At 34.4% G+C, this 23,572-nt stretch overlaps 4 protein-coding genes across 5 annotated transcripts; 2 read left to right on the top strand and 2 right to left on the bottom strand.

Annotated features, from left to right (window-relative positions):
* Positions 1-684: 684 nt before the first annotated feature.
* Positions 685-1,922, bottom strand: LOC123223813 (ras-related protein RABA3-like). The gene is made up of 2 exons (XM_044647198.1): positions 1,494-1,922; positions 685-1,263 (listed from the first exon to the last, which is right to left on the bottom strand). Exons 1-2 carry the CDS (start codon positions 1,760-1,762, stop codon positions 813-815), a joined length of 720 nt encoding a protein of 239 aa, XP_044503133.1. The 5' UTR covers positions 1,763-1,922; the 3' UTR covers positions 685-812.
* A 2,335-nt stretch (positions 1,923-4,257) lies between these two features.
* On the top strand, positions 4,258-5,557 carry LOC123223812 (ATP synthase subunit delta, chloroplastic-like). Its single transcript, XM_044647197.1, has one exon. It carries the CDS (start codon positions 4,756-4,758, stop codon positions 5,476-5,478), a length of 723 nt encoding a protein of 240 aa, XP_044503132.1. The 5' UTR covers positions 4,258-4,755; the 3' UTR covers positions 5,479-5,557.
* Positions 5,558-11,009: 5,452 nt separating this feature from the next.
* Positions 11,010-17,693, top strand: LOC123222788 (U-box domain-containing protein 24-like). Its single transcript, XM_044645751.1, has 5 exons — positions 11,010-11,578; positions 12,288-13,684; positions 14,238-14,541; positions 15,006-15,496; positions 16,149-17,693. Exons 2-5 carry the CDS (start codon positions 12,452-12,454, stop codon positions 17,142-17,144), a joined length of 3,024 nt encoding a protein of 1,007 aa, XP_044501686.1. The 5' UTR covers positions 11,010-11,578; positions 12,288-12,451; the 3' UTR covers positions 17,145-17,693.
* A 533-nt stretch (positions 17,694-18,226) lies between these two features.
* On the bottom strand, positions 18,227-23,441 carry LOC123222786 (calcium-transporting ATPase, endoplasmic reticulum-type). Of its 2 annotated transcripts, none has more exons than XM_044645749.1 (8): positions 23,114-23,441; positions 21,192-22,737; positions 20,987-21,108; positions 20,087-20,365; positions 19,609-19,992; positions 19,382-19,491; positions 19,082-19,310; positions 18,227-18,953 (listed from the first exon to the last, which is right to left on the bottom strand). In XM_044645749.1, the coding sequence occupies exons 2-8, from the start codon at positions 22,657-22,659 to the stop codon at positions 18,390-18,392; spliced, it is 3,156 nt and encodes a 1,051-aa protein (XP_044501684.1). In that variant the 5' UTR covers positions 22,660-22,737; positions 23,114-23,441; the 3' UTR covers positions 18,227-18,389. The 2 variants fall into 2 exon arrangements, with proteins under 2 accessions (XP_044501684.1, XP_044501685.1); XM_044645750.1 differs by having other exon boundaries at positions 23,234-23,441.
* Between the last annotated feature and the right edge of the window lie 131 nt (positions 23,442-23,572).

The following is a 23,572-nucleotide window of genomic DNA, read 5'->3' as shown; positions in this document are numbered from 1 at the left end:
TTATATCTTTCTAAGCCCTAATAATATGACTTTGAAAATTTTAAACTTTGAATTATCAAAAAGGGCATATGACCTTCCAGTATCACCCGAATGATAGAAAACTCTTTACTTCCTTAAACCTTAAATCTCCTGGATCTTTTTTACACGTTAGAATCATTTTAAGTGAGGAAGATGACTTCGATCAGTCAATTGGAAAATAATAATAATGAAAAAGTAAGCTTTAATTATTCTCTTTTTTCTTTTTCCATCTCAGGTTTCTTGGCCAAAAAAAAAAAAAAATCGTGAAAACACGCTGTGATGTAAAACTTTGAATCTGAGCCCCTTCCTGTACTCCTATTAGCAATTTTAAAGAGAAAATTAAAAAAAATGTTGAAATATGATGTTGTTGAATGAATTATGAATGCATTTATGAGATTTAACCCGGGATTTGAAAATTGTGACAGGAATTTCATCCCAGAGAAAAAATAGATTATGGGGTTAATAAAGAGTTTTAAAAATAATTTTAATTATTATCAGAATTTAGTAAGAGATCAAGTGGACTTAAATGAAGCCACTCTTTCCTTAATGCTCTATTGTCCTCAGCCGACTGAGAGAAGCTGTCAGCACATTGGGCCAAAAATAAACACAGTTGGGCCAACAATGTCCAACACCCACCTAGTCACTGCTGCTGCTGATCTCAAAATCTTCTCATAAATGTGACAAATGCTTCTCATAAATCCTACAAAAGACGGCACACAAGACGTTCAAAAGACAGGCACAAAAGAAAAAAATGGTGAAGCTGACTCATACATGGCCATTGGAACGCTTTGAACTTAAAATCCACAAGAACAAGAAGATAATTTCTTCATCTCACTAATTTCTAATTCAGGCCCAGATATAACATCAATCTTGGAACCTTTAAGCATGGCTGCGTCAGTTTTCTCATTGCTGTAGTCCAGTTCCTTCTTCGAAACCACGCCATAAATTTCTTCCAGCAGCCTAAAAAATGCAGTTTCAACATTTTCACCATTAAGTGCAGATGTCTCCGAGAAAAACAACCCTTGATCCTCAGCAAACTCAACTGCATCTTCTGTTGGAACTGCACGAAGATCCTCAAGATCTGATTTGTTTCCGATGAGTATAATTCTAATGGAATTATCAGCATGGGCTCGGAGCTCATCCACCCACCGAGCCACATTATCAAATGACTGCCTTTTTGTTATATCATACACCAGCATAGCTCCTAGTGCACCTCTGTAGTATGCACTTGTCACAGCCCGGTATCTATTACACAAAAATATACAACCAAATTATATAATAGAGAAACCAAATGTCAAATATACTGAGACAGTCTCATTATAATATCTTTTTCTCTCTGATTACGGATTTTTAATGACTTTTTATAGATTGGTTTTGACTTGTTCTGCTGGGATCTCTGATTCCACAACAGTTTGACTCCGTTTATGTTAAACTAATTGCTTCATGTTAAGACAGAGAAGGAAGAAAAAAAAAACCTTTCTTGGCCAGCGGTGTCCCAGATCTGAGCTTTGATGAGCTTCCCTTTAATGGTGACAGTCCTAGTTTGGAACTCAACACCAATTGTTGATTTAGAGTCGAAGCTAAACTCATTCTTGGTAAACCTTGATAGTATCTGCGTCTTTCCCACCGCCGAGTCTCCGATTACCACTACCTTAAACACATAGTCTATTTTCTCATGAACAATATTTTGTTGTTGATGATGATGAGTCTCCGTGACATGATCACCATTCATCTCTTGGTTCATTTTCAGTGCAAAAGGTAAGAGTTAACCTAGAACAAGAAGAAGGCTAGGAAAACTCTCTTGACTCAACTTTCTTCCCTTCTACTCTGCTCTGTCTTGGGCTTTAGCGTTAGCTTGGAAGGTAAGTTGGGGCAAGTAAAGGGACAGAAGAAAGATTGAAAAAGCTTTAGCAGACAATTTTGTTCAAAGGGTGGGTTTCTACGTAGTAAATGCGAAAAAAAAAAAAATGTACCATAACAATAATTTTTACATAAATAAGAAACCAGTAACATTTATAGTAGGCATTAATCTACATAAAAAAGAAGAAATAAATAATATTCTTAAATTAAATAAATAGAAAAAAAACTGTAAAATATATTTTAAATATATATTTCCCTATATTAAAATAAATTGTAACTATATAGATTTCTGTTATATTTATCATTAAGTCTTTTTCTTTAAGTCTTTTTCTTTTGCCTAAGCATCAACGAACGTGTGATGATAATTTTATTTAATTATTATATGAAATAACATTTTAGTTAAAACAAAATTAGGGCCTCAGTGGGACCATGGTTGGTTGGTCAGTGGGATTTGACTAAATACTTATGTCTTAATTCATGGCTTAATCAAAGGATTAAAGTGGTTTTAAAAAGTAATAATGTATTCAAAAGTTGGTACTTAATCATGGAGCCGCATCCTACTTTCCAGAATAGTAAAATTTCGTCGTGTCATGTCGTGTCGTTGAGGTGAACGAATTTCGAGCTTCAGTACCATCCTTCCTATTTATTTCATGAATTAAAAAATAAATCTTATCTACATCTATGTTGTTCTGTTCAGGCAAAGGAATATTTTTTACCCGAGCTCTTGTCTTCTTTTTAAAATATAGTTAAACGCGTTTTAAAATTTTAAATATTTATTTATAAATTATTTTTTATTAAATTAAAAATAAAATAATTATTTTATTATTAAAATTTATAAATTTGTATTATTTTTTATTTAAAAAATAAAAATTTTTTTTTTCGAGAGTAAAATTAAAAAAGTGATATTTTTTTTTGGGTTTCAAATTATTTTAGCGAATGATGCCACTCCCTACCTTAGGTATATTCTCTTCATCTAAAGCCCTCTCTCTTTGACTGACATCGTTTAGATTTAAAAAATCCAAATGAATTATCATTGTTTAGACGATGATGATTCGTCTAGAGAATGTCTTTGTCATTCAGATAAAAGATTTTGTATGGATTCTTTGAATTCAGATGATACTAATTGGAAAGAGAGGACTTCAAATAAAGAGAAAACACTAGAGGGAAAGAGAGTGGTCGTTATTTGTTGGAGAAATTTAAAACCTTAAGAGAAAAATGTCATTTTTTAAAACTTGATACCGGAGAAAAATTGTTAGTTTTTCAAAATAAAGAGAAAAAATAATATAAATTTTTAGGGTATTAGAATTTAATGATAAAATAACGATTTTATTCTTACTTATAACAAAAATTAGTTTATAAATGAGTGTTTGAATTTTTAAAATACCATGAATATGTTTTAAAAAATGAGTTACAACTTGGTTGAGAAATAGTCCTTTGGCCTTCTGTTTATTATTAATGTTAGATGAATTGGTAGATATCTGAGTGGTCCAATGACATGCCCATGCCCTAGAGCTAACGAAAAACTAATCAATCAAGTTGGCATTAAAAGAGAGGTAGGAGACAACGATTTTATTCTTTTAATTAATAAGTCTAAATGTTGAGTGAAGAAATAACCATATAACAAAAAGAATGTATAAAGACCAACAACACTATTCCCATCTAAATTTTGATGAGACATCCTTTTTCACCCTTTAAATTTATAAAATTTATTTTTCACCAACCACCACCACAATTACTTGGCAATTGGATCATTCCCAATGGCGAATAAATTTGCCCATAAGCACCAACTTTTTTGTATGCTTGTTCCATAGTGGGTGTTGAGTGGTGATTAACAATAATAGTGCTTGGTGGTGAAGAATTTTGATGGGGTGTAAGTTGAGGATGAGAATTGTCATGAGCTTTTTATAGAGTTGTCAGCTAGAATGAATTATAAGTGACATTAATCTTATCATATATTAGCATAAATAGATAAAAATACTTATTAACGGTTAAATTTAATATATAATTTTGTTGGATGGGTGAAAAATAAAATTTTCAAATTTGAAGAGTGAAAATTTGTTATTTCATCCAAGTTCAGATGGGAAATTGACATTTAGCTATGTATAAATGGTGAAAATACAATTTAAGTCAAAAAATTTTCTAAAATAATTTAATGTCATTTCATTGTCAATAAAATGGTAGCTGCACGGCATGACCTTTCCTACAAACAACATTTTAAAATGTTGAAAGCTTAATGCTCGCACCGACAGAATTTGGCACAGTTAATCACCGGGACCCAACACCTTTGTAGGAAAGTAATATCTAGAAAATTATGCTTCGACTCTCGATGAAAGAGAAAAGAATGCGTCTGAATCTGATATTGGCAAATGGGAGCCACTGGGTTCCAGCTTTACAAAGCGACCGTATTGAGCTTTGCTGGCTCTGCAAATCTCTATATGAATTTCCACCATTGTCCGGTCTGCCTCCATGTCAACCACATCGACCTAAAACACGCAAGTGAGCCTAACAGTTGCAAAATTTGAACCCACATGAACTATTGGCATACCATTTTCATTAGCTCAATGCCAATAATTGAGGCGATCCTGTTGATGTTGCTCAAGTAATGACAAGAGTCCGGTTGGAGTTAGGCTGGAAAACTTTCATTGGGCTTGGCTTTTGGACAGCCCAAATTATAACATAGAGGAGAATTTATAGTTTGGTGTTAACTTTTTTTTCATACAATTAACTCCCTCAATATTAAAAATCAAGATTCTAATATCCTGCCCTGATGATGCAGGCTTTGGTGGCTGAAATTCAACCGCATCTTTCTGTGCTGCAAAAAGCCAAAATTCCCGATTTCGTCCCTAAGCAAAACGATTGATAATTTCTGTATGCGCTATGATAATCTCCATGGATACTCTTTCAAGCTCTGTATCAACTCTCAAAGTCCCGGTTCTGTTCCCAACACCTAAAAGTGAGTTATATCACTGTAAAGCTCTCCCCGCATCTCATCCACTTCATCCACACCGTCCACACCATTCCCACCTCTCGTCAACAACTAAACCCAAAAAAACCACTGCTTCCTTCCCTCAAAAGAACCTCACTTTTCCATTTATCAGTTCCTCCGGGTCCTCGTCGCCCAAGTCAGTATCTTCTAATAACTATCGAAAACCCTCCAGCGGTTATGCTGCTGCTCTTCTTGACAAGGCTCTATGCCACAGTTCACTTGAAGCTGTCCAGAAAGATGTAGAGAGATTATTAAGGTTGTTAAAGAATGAGCAAATTCAAGCTATCTTGATTGACCCGCTTATGGCTGACAAAGAGAAGGGAGAAATTGTGAAGGAAGTGGTCAATAAAGTGAAGATTAATAGGTACTTGGCGAGCGTGTTGAGGATGCTTGTTCAGAGGAATAAGGTGGGGATGGTGACTGAGGTTTTAGAGGAATTTGGAATGATTTACGACAAGTTAATTGGGACTAGAGTTGTTTTTGTTTCATCGGTGAATAAGATGGAGGAAGAGGAACTGTGTTTGATTGCTAAGAAGGTACAGAAATTTAGCGGGGCTGCCAAGGTGAAGATAAAGAATTTGGTAGACCAGAGGGTTCCGTCTTCTGTTGTTTAAAGCAAATGCAACTTCCAAGTTGCTGCTAAAATCTGTAATTCATGTCGTTACTACACAATGCGAAGTTCTTATACAGGTAGTCCAATTTGTACATCCTGTTAGATGAATCAAACTAAGATACATAATTCGAAGCTCAAACTGACTTTCGGAGAATCAAATTCTCTAGGCATTTCTAATTCTATTAGAGCGTCAACAGATTAAATTATCTTACAATCCAAATAATATTTTTGAAATTAAGAATGAAATTATCTTTCTTATAATCCAACTGATTCGTCACTCTATCTATTAAGCTCCGTCCTAAGCTACAAGCCTTCTTTTGTCTTTATTCATTGTCACCTCCTTTCCATAACAACCGCTCGTTGTTCGCTTTCCACCGTGACATTTTGGATTGTGGGTGGGTGCCTGATGCGACGACGTATATGGTTTTAATGGGTGACTGAGCCTTTCGATCCAAATGAATCATGTGAATTGTGAAGTAATGAAGGGCAGGCAGAGTTGAACAGTGTGGACACTTGAATTGTCCTGTCTAGGGTGTCAAGATGTCGTCATGAAGGATTTCCAAAGCGAGGAGATTCCTCTGTTGGAGTCATATTTACGTAGGCACAGAGCAAATTCTTGTCTTGATCATGGACAATGGAATGGCTGCGGCTGATTGTTCATTACATTTTCTTAAGCTCTGGCCCACCAACCGACAACGCGTAATTGGTTATGGTTGTTCACAATGCAACTATTTATAATCGTTGGCATAATGATAACACCGCGATGAAGGCAAGGGCAGAACAGAACTCTTTTACGATTTTGGTTTGGATTCCTGGAACATCTCTAAGTGAACACTCGACTTCATGCTTTTGTCCGTGTCAGATTTTTTATCGTTTTTCTTATTAACCTGACGTTCCAGTCTCGTACTACCGCACTTTTAGGAAATGCTTGACCGACGAACAGCAGATTGACGTAATTCTCGTATGAGTAATATTATTTATAAAAATAATATATATAAATAATAATATAATATTATATAATTATATAATTTTAAATTATAAATAAAATAATATCTAATAATATAATAATATATTATTATTTATATATAAAATATGTATATAACTTTATTATAGTAGCATTACTCTAATGTGTCAAGTTAAAATTTTTCTTCCCTTAAAAGAATGCAAAAACATCAATAATTTTTTACGTCTAAAACATTAATATAAAAAGAGAAAAAATCATTACATTTAAATATTATTTTAAATCCTATATAATTAAAATATATTTATATATTTCATAATTATAAAAAAACATTCATACTATAAAAAGATAAGATAAAATAATTTAGATATTAAATAATCTTAAGAATGATTGAAAATTTCAATTATACTCATAATCGTAACTCATGTACCATATATATCATCTAAGTCAAAACATTACGTTTGTTTTACAATATTTAACTTCACTAAAACATTATCACAAAAAATTAAAGACACTACTATAACAATTACGTCTTAATTAAAAATTCTCGTAACACAATATTATATATTTTTTTTTTCACACAATAAAATACATCTTATATCTTAAATCTTAAATTTTTTCTTGTGATACTCTTAATATAATTTGGGTAATTTTAAATAATAAGAAAAGATCAATGATGAGATATAACCATAAATAGTTTTACCAATTTGGATAATCAAAATAAATATACATGTATAACATTTAATAAAAAAATTAATTAATTAAGATATTTAAAAAATATATAAATCATTTATCGATTTATGAATCGTTTGCACAAATTTTACAATGAAAACATTGTTTTGAAACAAAACAATAAAGTTGCTGTAATTAAAAACTTTCCACTGGGAAAATAGGTTGTAGGCTTGTAGCAAGCAAGATTGGAAATTTAGAGGGACATAGAAAATTAGAGATTTTAGTGAATTTGAATTTGGGTTGCATTTTTTTTTTTTTAATTTTTAGTACCGTCACACAAGGCCAGCTGGAGCCCAATTTGCCTACTTAAGGCAAACTCTATAAAAAATGAAATTTATATATAAATATAAATTTAAATATTATTTAATAATATATTAAAATTAAATTTCCATCTTACTTATAATTAGTTCAATTGTAATAAAATAATTTAAGTAAAGTTTTTCACTTCAGTCTCAATACGATAATTCAGTGTGGATAAAATTTCTCATTACCAACCCAAAAAAGAAAAAAACAAAATTTCTAGTAAATGCTGAAACTACTTTTGAGCTTCATTTACACTTTGATCAAGTCAATTCGCCCGTGGAATATAATTGAAGACTCGTAGCTAACTTGGTTTCTATTTTTCAAGTCGACGTGTTTCTGTCATGGCCAAAAGACTTGTTCTCACCTAAGGTTAGGTATAATCCTAAATTTATATTTATTAATTTTTTAAAACTTAAATTTTTATTTATAAATAAATTTTTGTTAAAAAATTCAGTTAATATTGAGGATAAAATTATTATTCGACAAAAAAATTAAAAAATTAAAATTTTATTATATTTTCTCTCTTAATTTAAAAATATAATAATTTTTCTTATCTAAAATTTGAAAAGTAGTAATGTCACTCTTAGAGTTTTGAAGTCATCGTTGAAGACGGTGAAGCTTACCTTCTCCAACCACATTAACTCTCTCTCCTGGTTTATCTTCTTCTGTCAATTTGTTCCCACTCATTGACAATAGTGATATCTTTTGATAAAAACAAAATCGTCTTTGTCCGAAACAAAAACACTTTGATGAAGATGATTTCGCTTTCATTAGAGTTAATTGCTTTAATCGGTGGGTGAGAATAAGTCGGTAGGAAGAGATAGCCCCAATGAGAGGATGAACACGATCGAAGACGACAAACTTTACCTCTCTGATGATGATTTCAAAATCTTAGAGGTGAAATTACTACTTTTTAAACTTTAGATAAAGAAAAATGTTAGATTTTTTAACTAAAAATAGAAAAATATGATAAAACTTTAGTTTTTAAAATTATTTTTGTTAAATGACTGTTTTACACTTAATTTTAACTAAAAGTTTTAATAAAATTTTGCTTATTAATGAGATTCCATTTTTAAAAATTGAAGGATAGAAGTTTGTCTTATACCTAATCTTTAGGGGTCGTTTGGTTTTAAGATTTAAATATTACTTTGATAATTTATCTTTTATTATCTTGTTTGATTTATCAATAATAAAATATTATGGTAATCTTATATTACTGATGCTAACGTAACATGTAATATAAGTGGTAATCAGATTTCTACATTCCCTTAGGTATCAAAAGATTATTAAGATAATATTGATTTTGTTATAATTATATTATTATTTATTAATTTTTTGAGATAAAAATAAATTTATTTTTAATTAATATAAAAAATATTTGAAGATATTTATATTCAAAGATATTTAAATAAAATAATATATTAATATTCTTTTATTACTTTTAATCAAACATAATAATTATTTATACTTATCAAATTTTATCAAATATAATAATTATTTATATCAATAATTTTTTAAATAATTTATTTTTAAGATAATTTTTTTATTTTGATAATAAAATATTAATAAAACCAAATGCTCATTGCTGTGAACAAGCCTTTTGGCCTATTCTGAAATTTGAAATTGTGGCCGGTTGGTGAAATTTTCCGTCCAGTTAATAGCCCACCACCGTCGCTGCACTGTAACTTCCACTCACCATCTGACACGTATACACTCTAGGACGAAACAACACCCTTTTGGCTTTTAGCGTTCTGCTTCACGGTGCACAAACAATATAATTTCTTGTCTTATGGTCTAATTAATTATAAGATTATAATAATTTCCTTCTTGCGTAGTTTAATTTATTTATAACAATTACAGAAGTCAGCAATCTAAAAAGAGGCTGATGCGACGACGTATATGGTTTTAATGGGTGACTGAGCTTCGATCCAAATGAATCATGTGAATCGTGAAGTAATGAAGGGAAGGCAGAGTTGAACAGTGTGGACACTTGGAATTGCCCTGTCTGGGGCGTCAAGATGTCGTCATGAAGGATTTCCAAAGCAAGGAGATTCTTCTGTTGGAGACATATATACGTAGACACAGCGCAAATGCTTGCCTTGATTATGGACGATAGATTGGCTGCAGCAGATCGTTTATTAGATTTTCTTAAGCTCTTGCCCGCCAACAGACAACGCGTAATTGGTTATGATTGTTCACAATGCAACTGTTTATAATCGTTGACATAATGATAAAACCGAAATGAAGCCAACGACAGAACAGAACTCTTTTACTGTTTTGGTTTGGATTCCTGGAACATCTAGGTAAACACTGGACTTCAATCATTTGTCTATGTCAAATTTCTTATTCTTTTTCCAGTTGTAACTTATTAACCTGACGTTCAAGTCTCGTACTACCACGTTTCCCGGAAATGCTTGACCATCAATCAACCCGTTAATGTAATATATATAAATAATATATAATTTTATATATAAATAATAATATATTATTATTTATATATAAGTTACGGTTTATAATTTTATTGTTGTGAGATTAGATTCTCTGTATTTAGTTAAATTTTTTTTTTTTAAAGGAATGCAAATCTGAAAAGCATTCAATACGAAGAGAATAAAAAATTATGGTATTTAAATATTATTCCAAATCAAATATGATATAACTTGGATAATAATAAAATTTTATTATTATTTTTTATTATTGAGGGTAGGCATGATCCGCTTATTTTAAAAATTTTTAAAATGGAATAATAACATGGGAAACAATCAAACTATTACATTTTTATTTTCTTTTTATCAGGAGAACTTAATTTTTATTTTTTTAATCAAGTTTTTTATATTGAATAAACTAAATTTTTAGATTTTCTGATGAGAAGAAGTAAAAATATCAAACAAAATTTTAGTATTTTTTATTAAAGGAAGCAAAGTATCAAACAAACAAAGTTAACACTGTTTGTTTTGGAATAAATATGATTAATTTGATATATTTAATAAAAATTAAAATTTGGGTCGACTAAATAAGAAGATTTGGATTGATTACTAGATTTTTTTAATAGAAAAAAAGAAAGTGATAATTGAATTGATATATATATATTTTTTTAAATACCGTCACAAAGGCCAGCTCCAACCCAGCTTGCCTAATTAAGACAAACCCTTCATAGTCCTTCCATGAGCAATGTTACTGATACATGCTGAGACTACTATTTATTGAGGCTCATTTCCACTTTGATCAAGTCAATTCGCCTGTGGAATTCAATTGAAGACTCGTAGCCAAATTGGTTACTATTTTTCTAGTCTACGTGTTTCTGTTATGGGGCATTTTGACCTGTGTCAATTAGTCTTAAATTTCAAAATTTCCTTCCGATTAACAGCCCAGCCCAGCCCACCACCGTCACTGCACTGTAACATCCACTCACTATCTGACACGTATACACTAATCTAGGACAAACACAACACCGTTTTTGCTTTAACAGTTTTGCTTTGTCTTATGCTTTGATTAATTATAAGATTATAATAATTTCCTTCTTGTTTAGTTTAATTAATTTATAGCAATTATAGAAGTCAACAACAGTAAAAAACAGTCTGCTTCATCTTTTTCACCCTGCGAAAAATTTCTGCATTTGGCATCTGGTTGTTGAAAACTCCTAACAGTGAAGTTGCAAGCAAACTGACTATAGGACAAAAGAAAAAATATAAAAGAAAGAAGCCATGAGCTTCTGTTCAGGGCAGGGTAGTTTTGTATAGAAGATCCATTGGTTTTTCATATTTTTTTATTATTTTTGTCTAGTGGGGAATTTCCCATGGTTATTTCACAGGTCAAAGAAAGTAACATGATGAAATAACCCTTTGAACACAGCAGGGCCAAGACTTGGGAAAGAGTCTTTTCAAGTTGTAAAAACAGAAGAAGTAAAATTGAGTACTTTAGTTGCGATTATATTTTTCTTCCTAGACTTATCGTAAGTTTAGTTTATTTGGGTCTCCCTGGTCCGGCGATTGGTCGAAGCCTCGACCTTCCAATCGGGATATTTAATTTTTGTTTTCCCGGTGAAAAAGAAAAACATTTTGGTAGCGGTCGTACAGGGAATTTCACGGACATTAACTCCTTGTTTCAGGTATTTCTCCTTCTCCTATATTGTTGAAAGCGCTTGTTTTACTAAAGTTCAACTTGTTGGGGCTCTGTTGACCATGTTAATCTTCGGTTCTGTTCTGGTTTGGTTTTGCAATTGCATTTTAAAGAAAGAAGATTGGAACTTTTGATTTTATGATCTCATTATGTTAAATTTAGACTCAGATTGGGCTCTTTTGAAGCTACCGATGCCTGCTTGGGTGAGCAGAAAATACAGAAAAAGAACAACAATTTTTACTTGATGTTAAATTTTGATTTACAAAAAAAAAGAAAAAAGCACCTAAAAATATTACCTGGGCACAGCTGATTTGAATCTTTTATTTTATGGGAATTTGATTCAGCTGTCTTTTGTAATGTCAGAAATCTCTGGAAGACAAAAGGAAAATAAAAAAAGAAAAAGCAAATAGTTTGGTTGCTTTGTTTTTATTTTTAATGGCTAATTAGGCTCAAAATAGTATTCGACATGGCGGGCTAAGAGTTTTAATGGTTATCAAATAATGTAGAACCTTGCACTCACAAGTTTTTAAGTCTTCTTTAATGCCTTGACATTAAGTTATTGGTTTTCTTTATTCCTCTATGTGCTGTGCAACTAATTTAGGGCTGAGCTCCATTAGTACATGAGTTAAAAATTGAATGTATAACTAGCATAGAATTTAAAGTTATAAGCAAGTAGCTGACAGTTTTCTTTCAAATAGGAACTCAGTGTAGGCAGATTTTGTGAAAGGTTTGAAGAGTGATTTGAGCTGTTCTCAATAAAATGCTCAGACTATTGCCTTGCAATTTGACTTCCTCCATTTCTGGTCGGTTATAAATGGGGAAAGAGGATTTTGCTTCCTAGTCTTAGTTGGGTTGTGACATTATGGTACTAGATGTGGTTACTAGTGCCTCCTCTGTTCCGGCTTCAGATGTCCTTTCTCAGATTGTAGAGGCCATCCTTGAGGTGGCGCTTGCTGCCAATGATGTATTGGTTAACAAGGAGAGTGTTAAAGATTTTTCAACTTATTTAAAGAGAATTGTCCCAGTCTTGAAAGAGCTGAATAAAAAAGATGTTGGTAATTCTGAGAGCTTAAACAATGCGATAGAGATTCTTAATCGAGAAATAAAAGCTGCAAATCAACTTATTATAGAATGCTGCAAGAAAAACAAAGTGTATCAATTGATGAATTGTCGAGCAATTGTTAAGCGCTTAGAGGATGCAACTAGAGAAATCAGCCATGCACTCAGTCTTATTCCTTTGGCCTCTCTAGATCTTTCAACAGGTATCATCGAAGAGATTGGAAAAATCTGTGAGAATATGCAGAGAGCTGAGTTTAGGGCAGCTGTAGCAGAAGAAGAAATTTTGGAGAAAGTTGAATCAGGAATAAAGGACAGGAATGTTGATCGTTCTTATGCCAATCATTTACTATCTCTCATAGCGGATGCTGTTGGTGTATCAACTGAAAGGTCAGCATTGAAGAAGGAGCTCAATGAATTTAAGGGTGAGATTGAAAATGCTCGGTTAAGGAAGGATCAAGCTGAGGCTATACAAATGGATCAGATTATTGCTTTGTTAGAAAGAGCAGATGCTGCTTCATCCCCAAGGGAGAAAGAGATAAAGTATTTCTCCAAACGGAAATCTCTGGGTAATCAGCCTTTAGAACCTCTCCAATCATTTTATTGTCCCATAACTCGGGATGTTATGGTGGACCCCGTGGAGACTTCTTCAGGACAGACATTTGAGAGAACTGCGATAGAGAAATGGTTTTCAGATGGGAACAAATTGTGTCCCCTTACCATGACCATTCTGGATACATCAATTCTTCGGCCAAATAAAACTTTGAGACAGTCAATCGAAGAATGGAAGGATAGAAACACCATGATTACTATTGCTTCTATGAAGCCAAAACTCATGTCTGAAGAAGTGGGAGAAGTGCTTCATTGCCTAGAAGAGCTACAGGAACTCTGTCAACAAAGAGACCTGAATCAGGAATGGATAATATTGGAGAATTACATTCCAAGTCTTATTAATTTACTTGGTTCCAAAGAACGGGACATAAGGAATCGAACTCTTGTCATCCTTCGCATTTTAGCAAAGTATAGTGATGATGCTAAGGTATGTAACTTAAACTACATTTTTTTTCTGTTTATCAGGTTTGACTTCCTAACAAAGAGTGAGAAGGTTGCTTTGTGAAACTTTGTTTAGTATGCAATGCCACTATATCATTAAGTGTTTTCGTGAGTTTGATTTAAATTTTTTAGATAGTCCAGATATGTTTACTTAAAATATCTTTATCCATATGTTGATTCAGCTTTTCGTGTTTGTCTCTCTCTCCTCACATGTGAATGTCTTTGTGTTATATCATATAAAATAATGGGTAATGTGAAGTATATACTCATTTATTTAATTATGAGTTAGGATTGTGAATAGAAACTTAAATTAAAATAAGAAACTACTGAATTTCATTTGATAGGGTTATACTTATTTAAATGCGCATCATTCTCACAGTTTAAATTTGTCTACTTTGTTCTAGGATACTCCTGATGTACAGTCTTCTTTTGCCAACTGGGATAATTTGCAACCTTGATGTGTTTGTGATTGTATTTACTGGAAGTTCTGATCACATTCTTAGGTTTTATTTTCTATAATAACAGAAAACGTTATGCAGGAAAGACTAGCAAAGGTTGATAATGCTATTGAATCTATTGTTCGATCTCTTGGACGTCGTATTGAGGAGAGGAAGTTAGCAGTTGCATTATTGTTGGAATTATCACGTTATGATATGTTACGAGACTGCATTGGCAAAGTTCAGGGATGCATTCTCCTCTTGGTGACTATGTCAAGTAGTGATGATAGTCAGGCTTCCAGAGACGCACAGGAGCTATTGGAGAATCTCTCATTCTGTGACCAAAATGTGGTTCAGATGGCAAAGGCAAATTATTTTAAACCCTTGCTGCAGCGACTCTCAACAGGTTTACTTATTTATTTTTTGACACATGATCTTTTTGCTTCTTTCTCAACTTGAGTTGTTTACTTTTTCATGGGTGTCCCCTTGTAGTGTTAATTTAAAATATTTTTCATTTATTTTCTGGTGGAAATTACATAGGTCTCCTGCACAAATTTGTAGTTGCTTAGGTTATGCAACCACTTAAGTTTTCTGTTGGTACCAAATGTAACATTAGCCTGCAACTACAAAATTGTTCAACTTTGTACTTTTAAGACGAGACGTTTCTTTCACTTGAATTTTTGTAAGATGGATTTAATGCTGACGGATTTGTGTCCAATCAAATCTTCCCATATTTGATGATTGTCTTATCAAATGACAACATGATTAAAGTGTTTAGGATAATCAAATGACAACATGATTGTCTTATCAATTTTGCATGCCAAAAGATTTGACACATGTTTCAATGGCACTGTTTCATTGTTTATGCAGGTCCTGAAGATGTTAAAATGCTCATGGCAACAACTATAGCTGAAATGGAGTTGACTGACCACCACAAAGCATCTTTGCTTGAAGGAGAAGTGCTGGGTCCACTTCTTCAATTGGTCTCTCATGGTGACATTCAAATGAAAAAAGGGGCTGTGAGAGCTCTTCAGAACCTTTCAAGTGTACCTAAAAATGGACTGAAGATGATAAAAGAAGGTGCAGTGGGGCCATTGCTTGATCTCCTTCTCCGCCACAGCTCATCATCCTCAAGCTTGCGAGAGCAGGCGGCAACCACTGTTATGCACCTTGCTGAATCAACAGTGTCTCAAGAATCCAGCCAGACTCCAGTGTCACTATTGGAATCCAATGAAGATACCATTATGCTCTTCTCTTTCATAAATTTAACAGGGCCTGATGTGCAACAAAGGATTCTCCAAACCTTCAATGCCTTATGTCAGTCTCCCTCCGGAAGAAATATCAAGACCATGTTAATTCAGGTATCTCTTATGTGGAAGAGAGTTTTATGTTTGTGTATGTGTTCCATGTCCTGAAGGAAATAACTGTTGGCCCTTCTTGGGTGCAATGGTCATATACTGACTAATGCTAATTGCACAAATTTATGATTGCAAGTTGAAGTTCGATGGAGTCAAGTTCTAATTGAAATTTTATTTGTTAGTCTACATGCCTACTTATTTTAGACCAAATGCACGTGCTGTGATTGCTGGTATAATCAATTAATTATACTTATCTGTAACCTGGCTCCTGAAGACTATAACCTGGTGATAGGCTGTTAGTATTTCACACCAGGCTTGATTGAGGATAGATATTCAAGAAAAGGGAGAGCCAGTTTCATACTTTAGAACCATTTCATTGGGCATCTTTCTTTTTTACTTTATAAATTAGAATACCGCATATGCAAGTTCTTCTATCTTCTTTATACTAAAACTAATTGTTAATATGGGATATGTTTTGTAGGGATTTTAATTGCCTACTTTTGTTGAGTCCTAGTAGTTTATTATCATTTTTGTTTTTGGTTTTGAACCCATGCCGTATCTGAATATCTTCTCTGTTGTTTAACTTCGTTTTATATGATCAGTTTCTGTTGGATATCATTGGATAAATACTAACTGGTTTAATGGCATAAAACAGTGTTCTGCAATTCAAATCTTAGTTCAGCTGTGTGAGAATGATAAGCAAATTGTCCGATCAAATGCGGTAAAATTGTTCTGCTGCTTGGTAGACAATGGTGATGAAGCTATCATCCTGGAGCATGTTGGTCAGAAATGCATAGAGTCCTTAGTCAAGATCATACAATCTTCAGAAAATGAGGAGGAGGTTGCCTCTGCAATGGGAATTATCTCTAACCTTCCAGAAGTGCCCCAATTCACTCAGTGGCTTTTGGATGCGAAGGCACTTCCAATAATTGTGAATTCTCTGAAAAATAGCAAGCAAAATGATCCAAACAAAAGTCAGTTAGTTGAAAATGCTGTTGGAGCCATACGACGTTTCACTTTTCCAACATATTTGGAGTGGCAAAAGAGAGCAGCTGAAGCTGGTGTTATTCCCATATTAGTTCAGTTGCTAGAATATGGAACAAGCCTGACAAAAAAACGTGCAGCCATTTCTCTTGCTCGGTTTTCAGAAAATTCACTTGGGCTGAGTCGTTTAATACCAAAGCGCCAGGGTTTTTGGTGTTTCTCAGCTCCACCAGAAACTGGCTGCAGGGTTCATGGAGGATTCTGTGCTGTTGAAACATCCTTTTGCCTTTTGGAGGCTGATGCGGTTGCACCACTTGTGAGGGTTCTGGCAGAATCAGATCCTGGAGCCTGTGAAGCTTCTTTAGATGCACTACTGACTTTAATCGAAGGTACAAAACTGCAAAGTGGAAGCAAAGTGCTTGAAGAAGCAAACACCATAGACCACATGATAAGATTTCTGAGTTCCCCTTCTCCCAGACTGCAAGAGAAGGCTCTGCATGCTATAGAAAGGATTTTCAGACTACCAGAGTTCAAACAAAAGTACGGGCAATCTGCTCAGATGCCTTTGGTTGACTTAACACAGCGTGGCAACGGTAGTATGAAGTCTCTTTCAGCCAGAGTACTTGCTCATTTGGGTGTGCTTCACGATCAGTCTTCATATTTTTGAAGAAATTTAGTGGCTTTCAGCTTTATGAATTATATAGTTGTAGTTCTGCTGAGGAAATAAATGATGTTGCAAAACTCTCCTTGACGCTTCAGCTGCTCCAGAATTATGGTGCAGGTGGTGAATGAGTATGCATGATAAAGCGTGAGTCTCACCATCATCTATTTCCTCAAAGCCCAAATGGAGTACTTTACCGAACCATTTCTGTTCAAAGCAGCTCATATGCAGTCTGTGCACTGTGGTTTTCAACCGTCGGAGACTTGTAGCCAAGGTGACCTGAACGTATTTCATGCTTTTGTTGTCCAGAAAACCTTTGTTCGAAGTGGAGATTGAATCTGTCTATACATTCAAAGCTCAATAGCTGATGGATTTCTTTATTAGATGAGGAGAAATCACTGGAGGTCACCGCCAGCAGAGTAGCCACTCATAGTGACGTATTTTTTCTATAAAAAAATTGAATTCTTTTAATTTATTTTCTCCTCTCTTGCATTTTGTATCCAATCTTTAATAGAACTGAACTTCATTTTATCAAAAGCATTCAAATTAACCTAATATGGTTTCAGGCTTCTGAAATTATGTAGAGCTCATAAACTTCTTAACAACCCAATCATACCTCTAACATCCCTTACACATTGAAAAGAGCAATGCTTATACGATGAATCATCATTTAATATTATTTTATTTTTAATTTAAATTCAATCATTTATATAAAAATATTCAATTGGACTTTCAAAATTGAATGCACGTAGAATGTGAGAGAGCTGGTTTTTGCAAGTACAATGCTGCATTGGAAATGTATACTAGATGTAGGGTTTTTGCAAGTACAATGATGCATTGGAAATGTATGCTGGATGTGGAAAAATTGATGTAGCAAAGAAGTTTTGAAGCTCACCAAACCATTCAACAATAATCTCAAGTTCGCTTTGAGAGTCAAACTTGAGCTACTCGAAACTTGGTTCACAAGCAGTTTGGTGTGCCCCGTTTACACTCCTATTTGGAATGTTATTTAGTAAGCCTAGAAGTGGAACAGAATATGGCAATGATTTCCGGCAACATTTTTCTTCGCGCAGATCTAGCAAACAAACTTGAATGAAATATTTGTTCTCGAATATAAAAACGTATACTTGTACATGAAAAATAAATAAAGAATTTATCAAAGAAATAAAATTAACAAAACGCTCAAATGTACATCTTCTCATCTCTCAGCGTCAGCCCTGAAAATTCTCCCAAGCCATCCACAGAACAGACTTATGCTGTCTTCTCTTTCTTTGCACTAAATCTTCTTCTCCTTCCCACAAATTTAAGAAGCTCATCTATAAGAATGACAGGTGCTGAGACTAAGATGACCAGAAACCATTCATTCAGACTCAAAGGAACGATACCAAACACATTTGCCAGGACAGGAACATAGAGAATGAGGCAATGGAGTCCAAATGATACTGACATGGCAACTAAAAGCCATGGATTCCTCCAAGGGGGCATTGTCACCAAGCTGTTATCTTCAGAGAGGGCATTGAGGGAATTGAACATCTCAATGGCTACTAATACAGAGAGTGACAGAGTCATTGCCTTAACTTTACCAATGGTAAAATAATCACAAGGGTTAGAGAAAGTAATCACCCTTCCCCCACCAACCATGTAAGGAGACACAGTGAAATTGGACCATGTAGGGCAGTCCCCCCAATTCCGGAGCTGAGATATTGAAACAAGTGTATGTCCATCACTAAAGAGACTAATACCTAATAATGAACCTTGAGTATACCACAAGATGAATATACCAACAGTAGCAATTCCCACATAACAACCAATTACCTGCAATTAAGAACCATAAAATTAGGTATTTTAGAGCCCACACGATAAAGACAAACGATTTGTTATAAAGTAAATGCCAAATAATGTTACAAAGTAATATTAAGAATAAAGATTTTGATTATACTAACCAAGTAGCGCAATAGAATCCAGGAATTTACTAGAGCATCATCACTTCTGCGGGGTGGTTTCCGCATTATATCAACATCAGAAGGGTTAAAACCAAGGGCAGTTGCAGGAGGACCATCAGTAACCAAATTTACCCACAGAAGCTGCACAGGTATCATACATTCTGGAATCCCCAAAGCAGCGGTTAAGAATATAGATATCACTTCTCCAACATTGGATGATATCATATACCTGAAGATTGATGAGATTGAATATGCATCTGTAAACCACTCAAATGAAGGCCAAAAGAGAATAATACTTACCTGATAAAAGCTTTCATATTATTATAAATTGAGCGACCCTCAGCGACAGCAGAGACAATGGTGCTAAAATTATCATCTGCCAAAACCATATCTGAAGCTTCTTTTGCAACCTGGAATATTAAAGCAGAGAGTTCCCAAATTTGAAAAAAGATAAAATCATTCAATGTCATTTCTTTGGCCAAAAGTACACCAGTGCAAAAAGTAGAGCAGTCAAGGGTTTATGTTACCTCAGTTCCAGTGATGCCCATAGCAATTCCAATGTCTGCCGATTTCAGTGCAGGTGCATCATTTACACCATCTCCAGTCATTGCAACAACTTCCCCCATCTCCTTTAGCATCCTCACAATTTCTTGCTTATGCCTAGGCTCAGCTCGAGAGAAAACCTTCCCTCCAGGTTTTGACAAAATTTCAATTTGTTGTGCAGGTGGAAGAGCAATGAACTCTTTACCTGTAAAACTTCTCCCTCTAAGATCCTCTCCTTCAGAAAATAATTTAATTTCCCGACAGATAGCCTCAGCCGTGGATTTATTATCCCCGGTTATCACCATAACTTTTATACCAGCTGCTCTACAGTCCTCAATTGCTTTGTCAACTTCATCACGAGGGGGGTCCTGTAAAGATGCATTTAATAAGAACTCTTGCAATTTCACAAAGTCCAACAATATTAGTTCATGTGAAACTCAAAATACAGTGACGCACACTCACCCTTAGACCAACAACTCCTACAAAAACTAAGCCACTTTCAATGGAGGAGTAGCATGCTGGATCAAGCAATTTCTTGTGGGCAGGATGATTCTCTGTGTAATAGTCTGAAAACTCTCCCAACTCATCCTTGTATGCTAACCCTAAGCATCGCAATCCCTTTGAACTCATCTCCAAGTTTCTTGTGAGTAAGAGTTGCCTACAAGGTTCATCTATTGTAATAAGAGATCCATCTGCAAGTTGCACATGTGAACTGCGCTCCAGTAAACTCTCCACAGCACCCTACACATTTAATCATTAAATCAAGCATAGAAGCAGGATTGGATCTTCATTGTTTTCCTAGAAAGCATACAGTCAACTGAAACTACTTAATCTCATGTTTTACATAGAGCAACATTTTAGGATGCTTGAACTGTGAACAGTTAAGGAAAATCACAGTTTCATCCTTTTATAAACTTTATTCAAAAGTCAAGGTTTACAATGGACAAGTCAACGCTGTCAACTTCCAGCTAAGTTTAGTAACACCTACAACAGGCATCAATTGTCCATGCAGGCAAATTTCAGATGCTTTGTCTACTCAAGTTAGCAAGCTGTAGCTGCAGAAATTGACAAAACATTAGAGCCTAAGTCCTAACTAGTAACTACTTCTATTTAATATTTCACTATCTTTCCAGTTTCAACAAAACAAAGTCAACATATACATATAATACATTAAGTTTGTTACTTAGAGTTCATTAAATTTTCGACTTTCAAAAGAAAACCCCTAAATCTCTGCACTTTTATTGTCATTCATTTAACCACCAGCAAACTTGAATCAAGATATAAATAACGATTCTGACACCAACTCTACAATAGCTACTTCTCTTATAGCAACACTGGCATAAAGATAAAAGTGAAAATAACCTTGACAAGTAGTCGATTATGTCCAGTTGGCTCCCGGACAATAACACTCATTGATTTTCGGATGCGATCAAACTCCAGGGTAGCAATCCTTTTTGATCTTTTTGTCCACCATTCGCAACAGCCTTATATAGGAATATCATTTGATGAAATAAAAATGATCATGGTAATTGCAGAATTTAATCACATATAAAAAGTTTATACTCACCTAATTTAACCGTGCTGCGGTCAATCAAATAGTTAGCAGCAAGTTGTATGTCACGGATCTTGTTTCTTACTTTAACATCTGGAACTCCCATCTTTTCAACCAGAACCTTTAAAGCTGCTTCAGTGGGTAAACCAGTAGCTCGAAAGAGGCGACCATCACAATAGATCCCAGCATCGTTACAAACAGCACATATTTCTGCCATGGCTTGCAAGTTAGCATCCATATTGTAACACGTCCAATCAACAATGCCACCGTCCTTGGGATCATAAGTTGTTCCTTCAACATGGAAAATTCTGGAAGAAGTAGTTTTCCCACCCAAAGTGAAGAATTCTGTCACAGACATCTGATTTGTGGTAAGCGTCCCAGTTTTATCTGAACAAATCACAGTTGTGCATCCCAAGGTTTCCACACTAGGAAGTTTCCGCACAATAGCATTCTTTTGTGCCATTTTCCTGGTACCCAGAGCTAAGCAAGTCGTGATTACAGCAGGAAGGCCTTCTGGAATTGCAGCTACAGCCAGGGCAACAGCAATTTTGAAATAATAGGTGCACTTCTCAAAAGAAAATTGGATATTTGCAGGCCATCCATCCACAACATCCCATGAAAGAAAATTCTTGTAATTTATGAACCAAACAATAAGGCAAATAAAGCCAATTGCAGTAGTAAGTCTGCTGCTAAATTCGTCTAGCTTCTTCTTCAAAGGGGTTTCACTCTCTTCCAGAGATGCCTCATGTATTTGCTTCTGTATCTTCCCAATCTCAGTATTCATTCCCGTGCTAATAACAATACAAACACAACTCCCATTCACAACTGTGGTGCCAGCAAAAACCATATTTTCTTTAGCCTGCAACTCACAATCTTCCAGGAATACAGGACTAGTGCCTTTCAAAACGGGCATTGCCTCGCCAGTCAACGAGCTCTGTTCAACTCTCAAAGTAGCGGTTTTCAAAGCTGCAATTCTCATGTCAGCAGGTACTTTGTCCCCAACCCTCAGTTCCACTATATCACCTGGAACAAGTTCTTTTGCAGGCAAGTCTGGGACAAGATACCCATCTCGTAATACCTTCCCAGATTCACATTGCATCTCTTTGAGGGCTTCAAGAGCCTTCTCAGCATTGCTCTCTTGCCACACCCCAACAATGGCATTAAGCACTAAAATCAGCACTATCACAAATGGTTCAACATAGGACTCAAATCCAGACTCCCCAGATTCACTACCATGCAGATAAGCTAAAATGAAGGATATAAAAGCTGCAACCAAAAGTATCTTCACAAGCATATCATCAAATTGTTCTAAAACTAGCTGCCATAGGGGCTTCCCCTTCTCCTTGGCAAGCTCATTCCATCCATATCTCTCTCGCTGCTTTTCAACCTCATAAGAACTCAGTCCCTTCTCTATTTTAACATTGTACTCTTTCAAACACTGTTCTACTGACCAAGACCAAGCAGGGAAGGGTTTTTCCTCCATTGTGATCCCAAATTGAAGTTTAAATAATCCCTCCAAAAAAAAAAATCAGTAGATATACCGGAGAATCATATCAAATTCCTACAAAACATTCAAACATGTGAATCAAAAATTTCAGTAAAGCATGAACGAACACATACTCAAACTATAATTTCATAACTAACATGAGAAAAGAACACGAAAATGCATGTCGTTTACAAGAAAAAATCAAGTTGAAAAAAAAAAAAGAAGTAATAATATAAGCACAATTATGCACTGCTTATTTAATGTAGAAACCAACCACCCTACCAATGGCTAATCTTCGAGCAAAATCCATCCACCCACCCACAAAACCAAAATAAATAAATATAAGGGTGGTTTGACAAATTTAAAGGGCCAACAAACCAGACAAAACTAGCCAGCAAAACAACCAACAAAGTAAAAAAACAAGAAAATAACTGAAACCATAACCACTTACCAAATTTAAAGTAACCACTGTTATGGAGTATAAATCTCCACTCCACTCTAAAATGTAAACAGAGCAAAACAAGAAAATAAGAAGAAAACGTTGAAAGAAAATGGAGAAGAAATAACTTACAAGATAGTGGCTTGGAGACAAAGCAAAAGGAGAAAAAAGAAAAGTCTTGTTGAATTGTCATCTACGACTAAAACTTAGCCTTAGAAAAGTAAGAGGAATATATGCATATATAAATGTAGAATTCTCTTTCAGGCTTTTGAACTTCAATGGCTCCGTCTTCTTCTTCTTTTTCTTTTCTCTCTTCTTTTTTTTCCTAAAATACTGTAGTGGCTTTGGCATTTTGGATCTTTGCTTTCGAATTTTCTCTCCCAAATCGTTTTTTTTTTTTTAATTTTGAAAAGTTTACTTTACGAAACTACCCTGATGAATTCAGAATATTTACATACTCGGACCCTCGAG

This window comes from Mangifera indica, chromosome 8 (genome assembly GCF_011075055.1).
Source record: "Mangifera indica cultivar Alphonso chromosome 8, CATAS_Mindica_2.1, whole genome shotgun sequence".
In the NCBI taxonomy this organism is placed as follows: domain Eukaryota; kingdom Viridiplantae; phylum Streptophyta; class Magnoliopsida; order Sapindales; family Anacardiaceae; genus Mangifera; species Mangifera indica.
Note: the sequence above shows the minus strand (reverse complement) of the source record. Positions and strands in the feature narration are given on the sequence as shown.

Bases quoted from the DNA above. Each gene is read 5' to 3' on its own strand.
- LOC123222786 (XM_044645749.1), bottom strand. From the start codon at position 22,659: ATGGAGGAAAAACCCTTCCCTGCTTGGTCTTGGTCAGTAGAACAGTGT. The intron at 21,109-21,191 runs GTGAGTATAAAC...TTCCTATATAAG, and splicing joins CCGCAGCACGGTTAAATTAG to GCTGTTGCGAATGGTGGACA. The intron at 20,366-20,986 runs GTTATTTTCACT...TTAAATGTGTAG, and splicing joins ATAATCGACTACTTGTCAAG to GGTGCTGTGGAGAGTTTACT.
- LOC123222788 (XM_044645751.1), top strand. From the start codon at position 12,452: ATGGTACTAGATGTGGTTACTAGTGCCTCCTCTGTTCCGGCTTCAGAT. The intron at 13,685-14,237 runs GTATGTAACTTA...AACGTTATGCAG, and splicing joins AGTATAGTGATGATGCTAAG to GAAAGACTAGCAAAGGTTGA. The intron at 15,497-16,148 runs GTATCTCTTATG...GGCATAAAACAG, and splicing joins TCAAGACCATGTTAATTCAG to TGTTCTGCAATTCAAATCTT.
- LOC123223812 (XM_044647197.1), top strand. From the start codon at position 4,756: ATGATAATCTCCATGGATACTCTTTCAAGCTCTGTATCAACTCTCAAA.
- LOC123223813 (XM_044647198.1), bottom strand. From the start codon at position 1,762: ATGAACCAAGAGATGAATGGTGATCATGTCACGGAGACTCATCATCAT. The intron at 1,264-1,493 runs GTTTTTTTTTTC...TTTGTGTAATAG, and splicing joins GACACCGCTGGCCAAGAAAG to ATACCGGGCTGTGACAAGTG.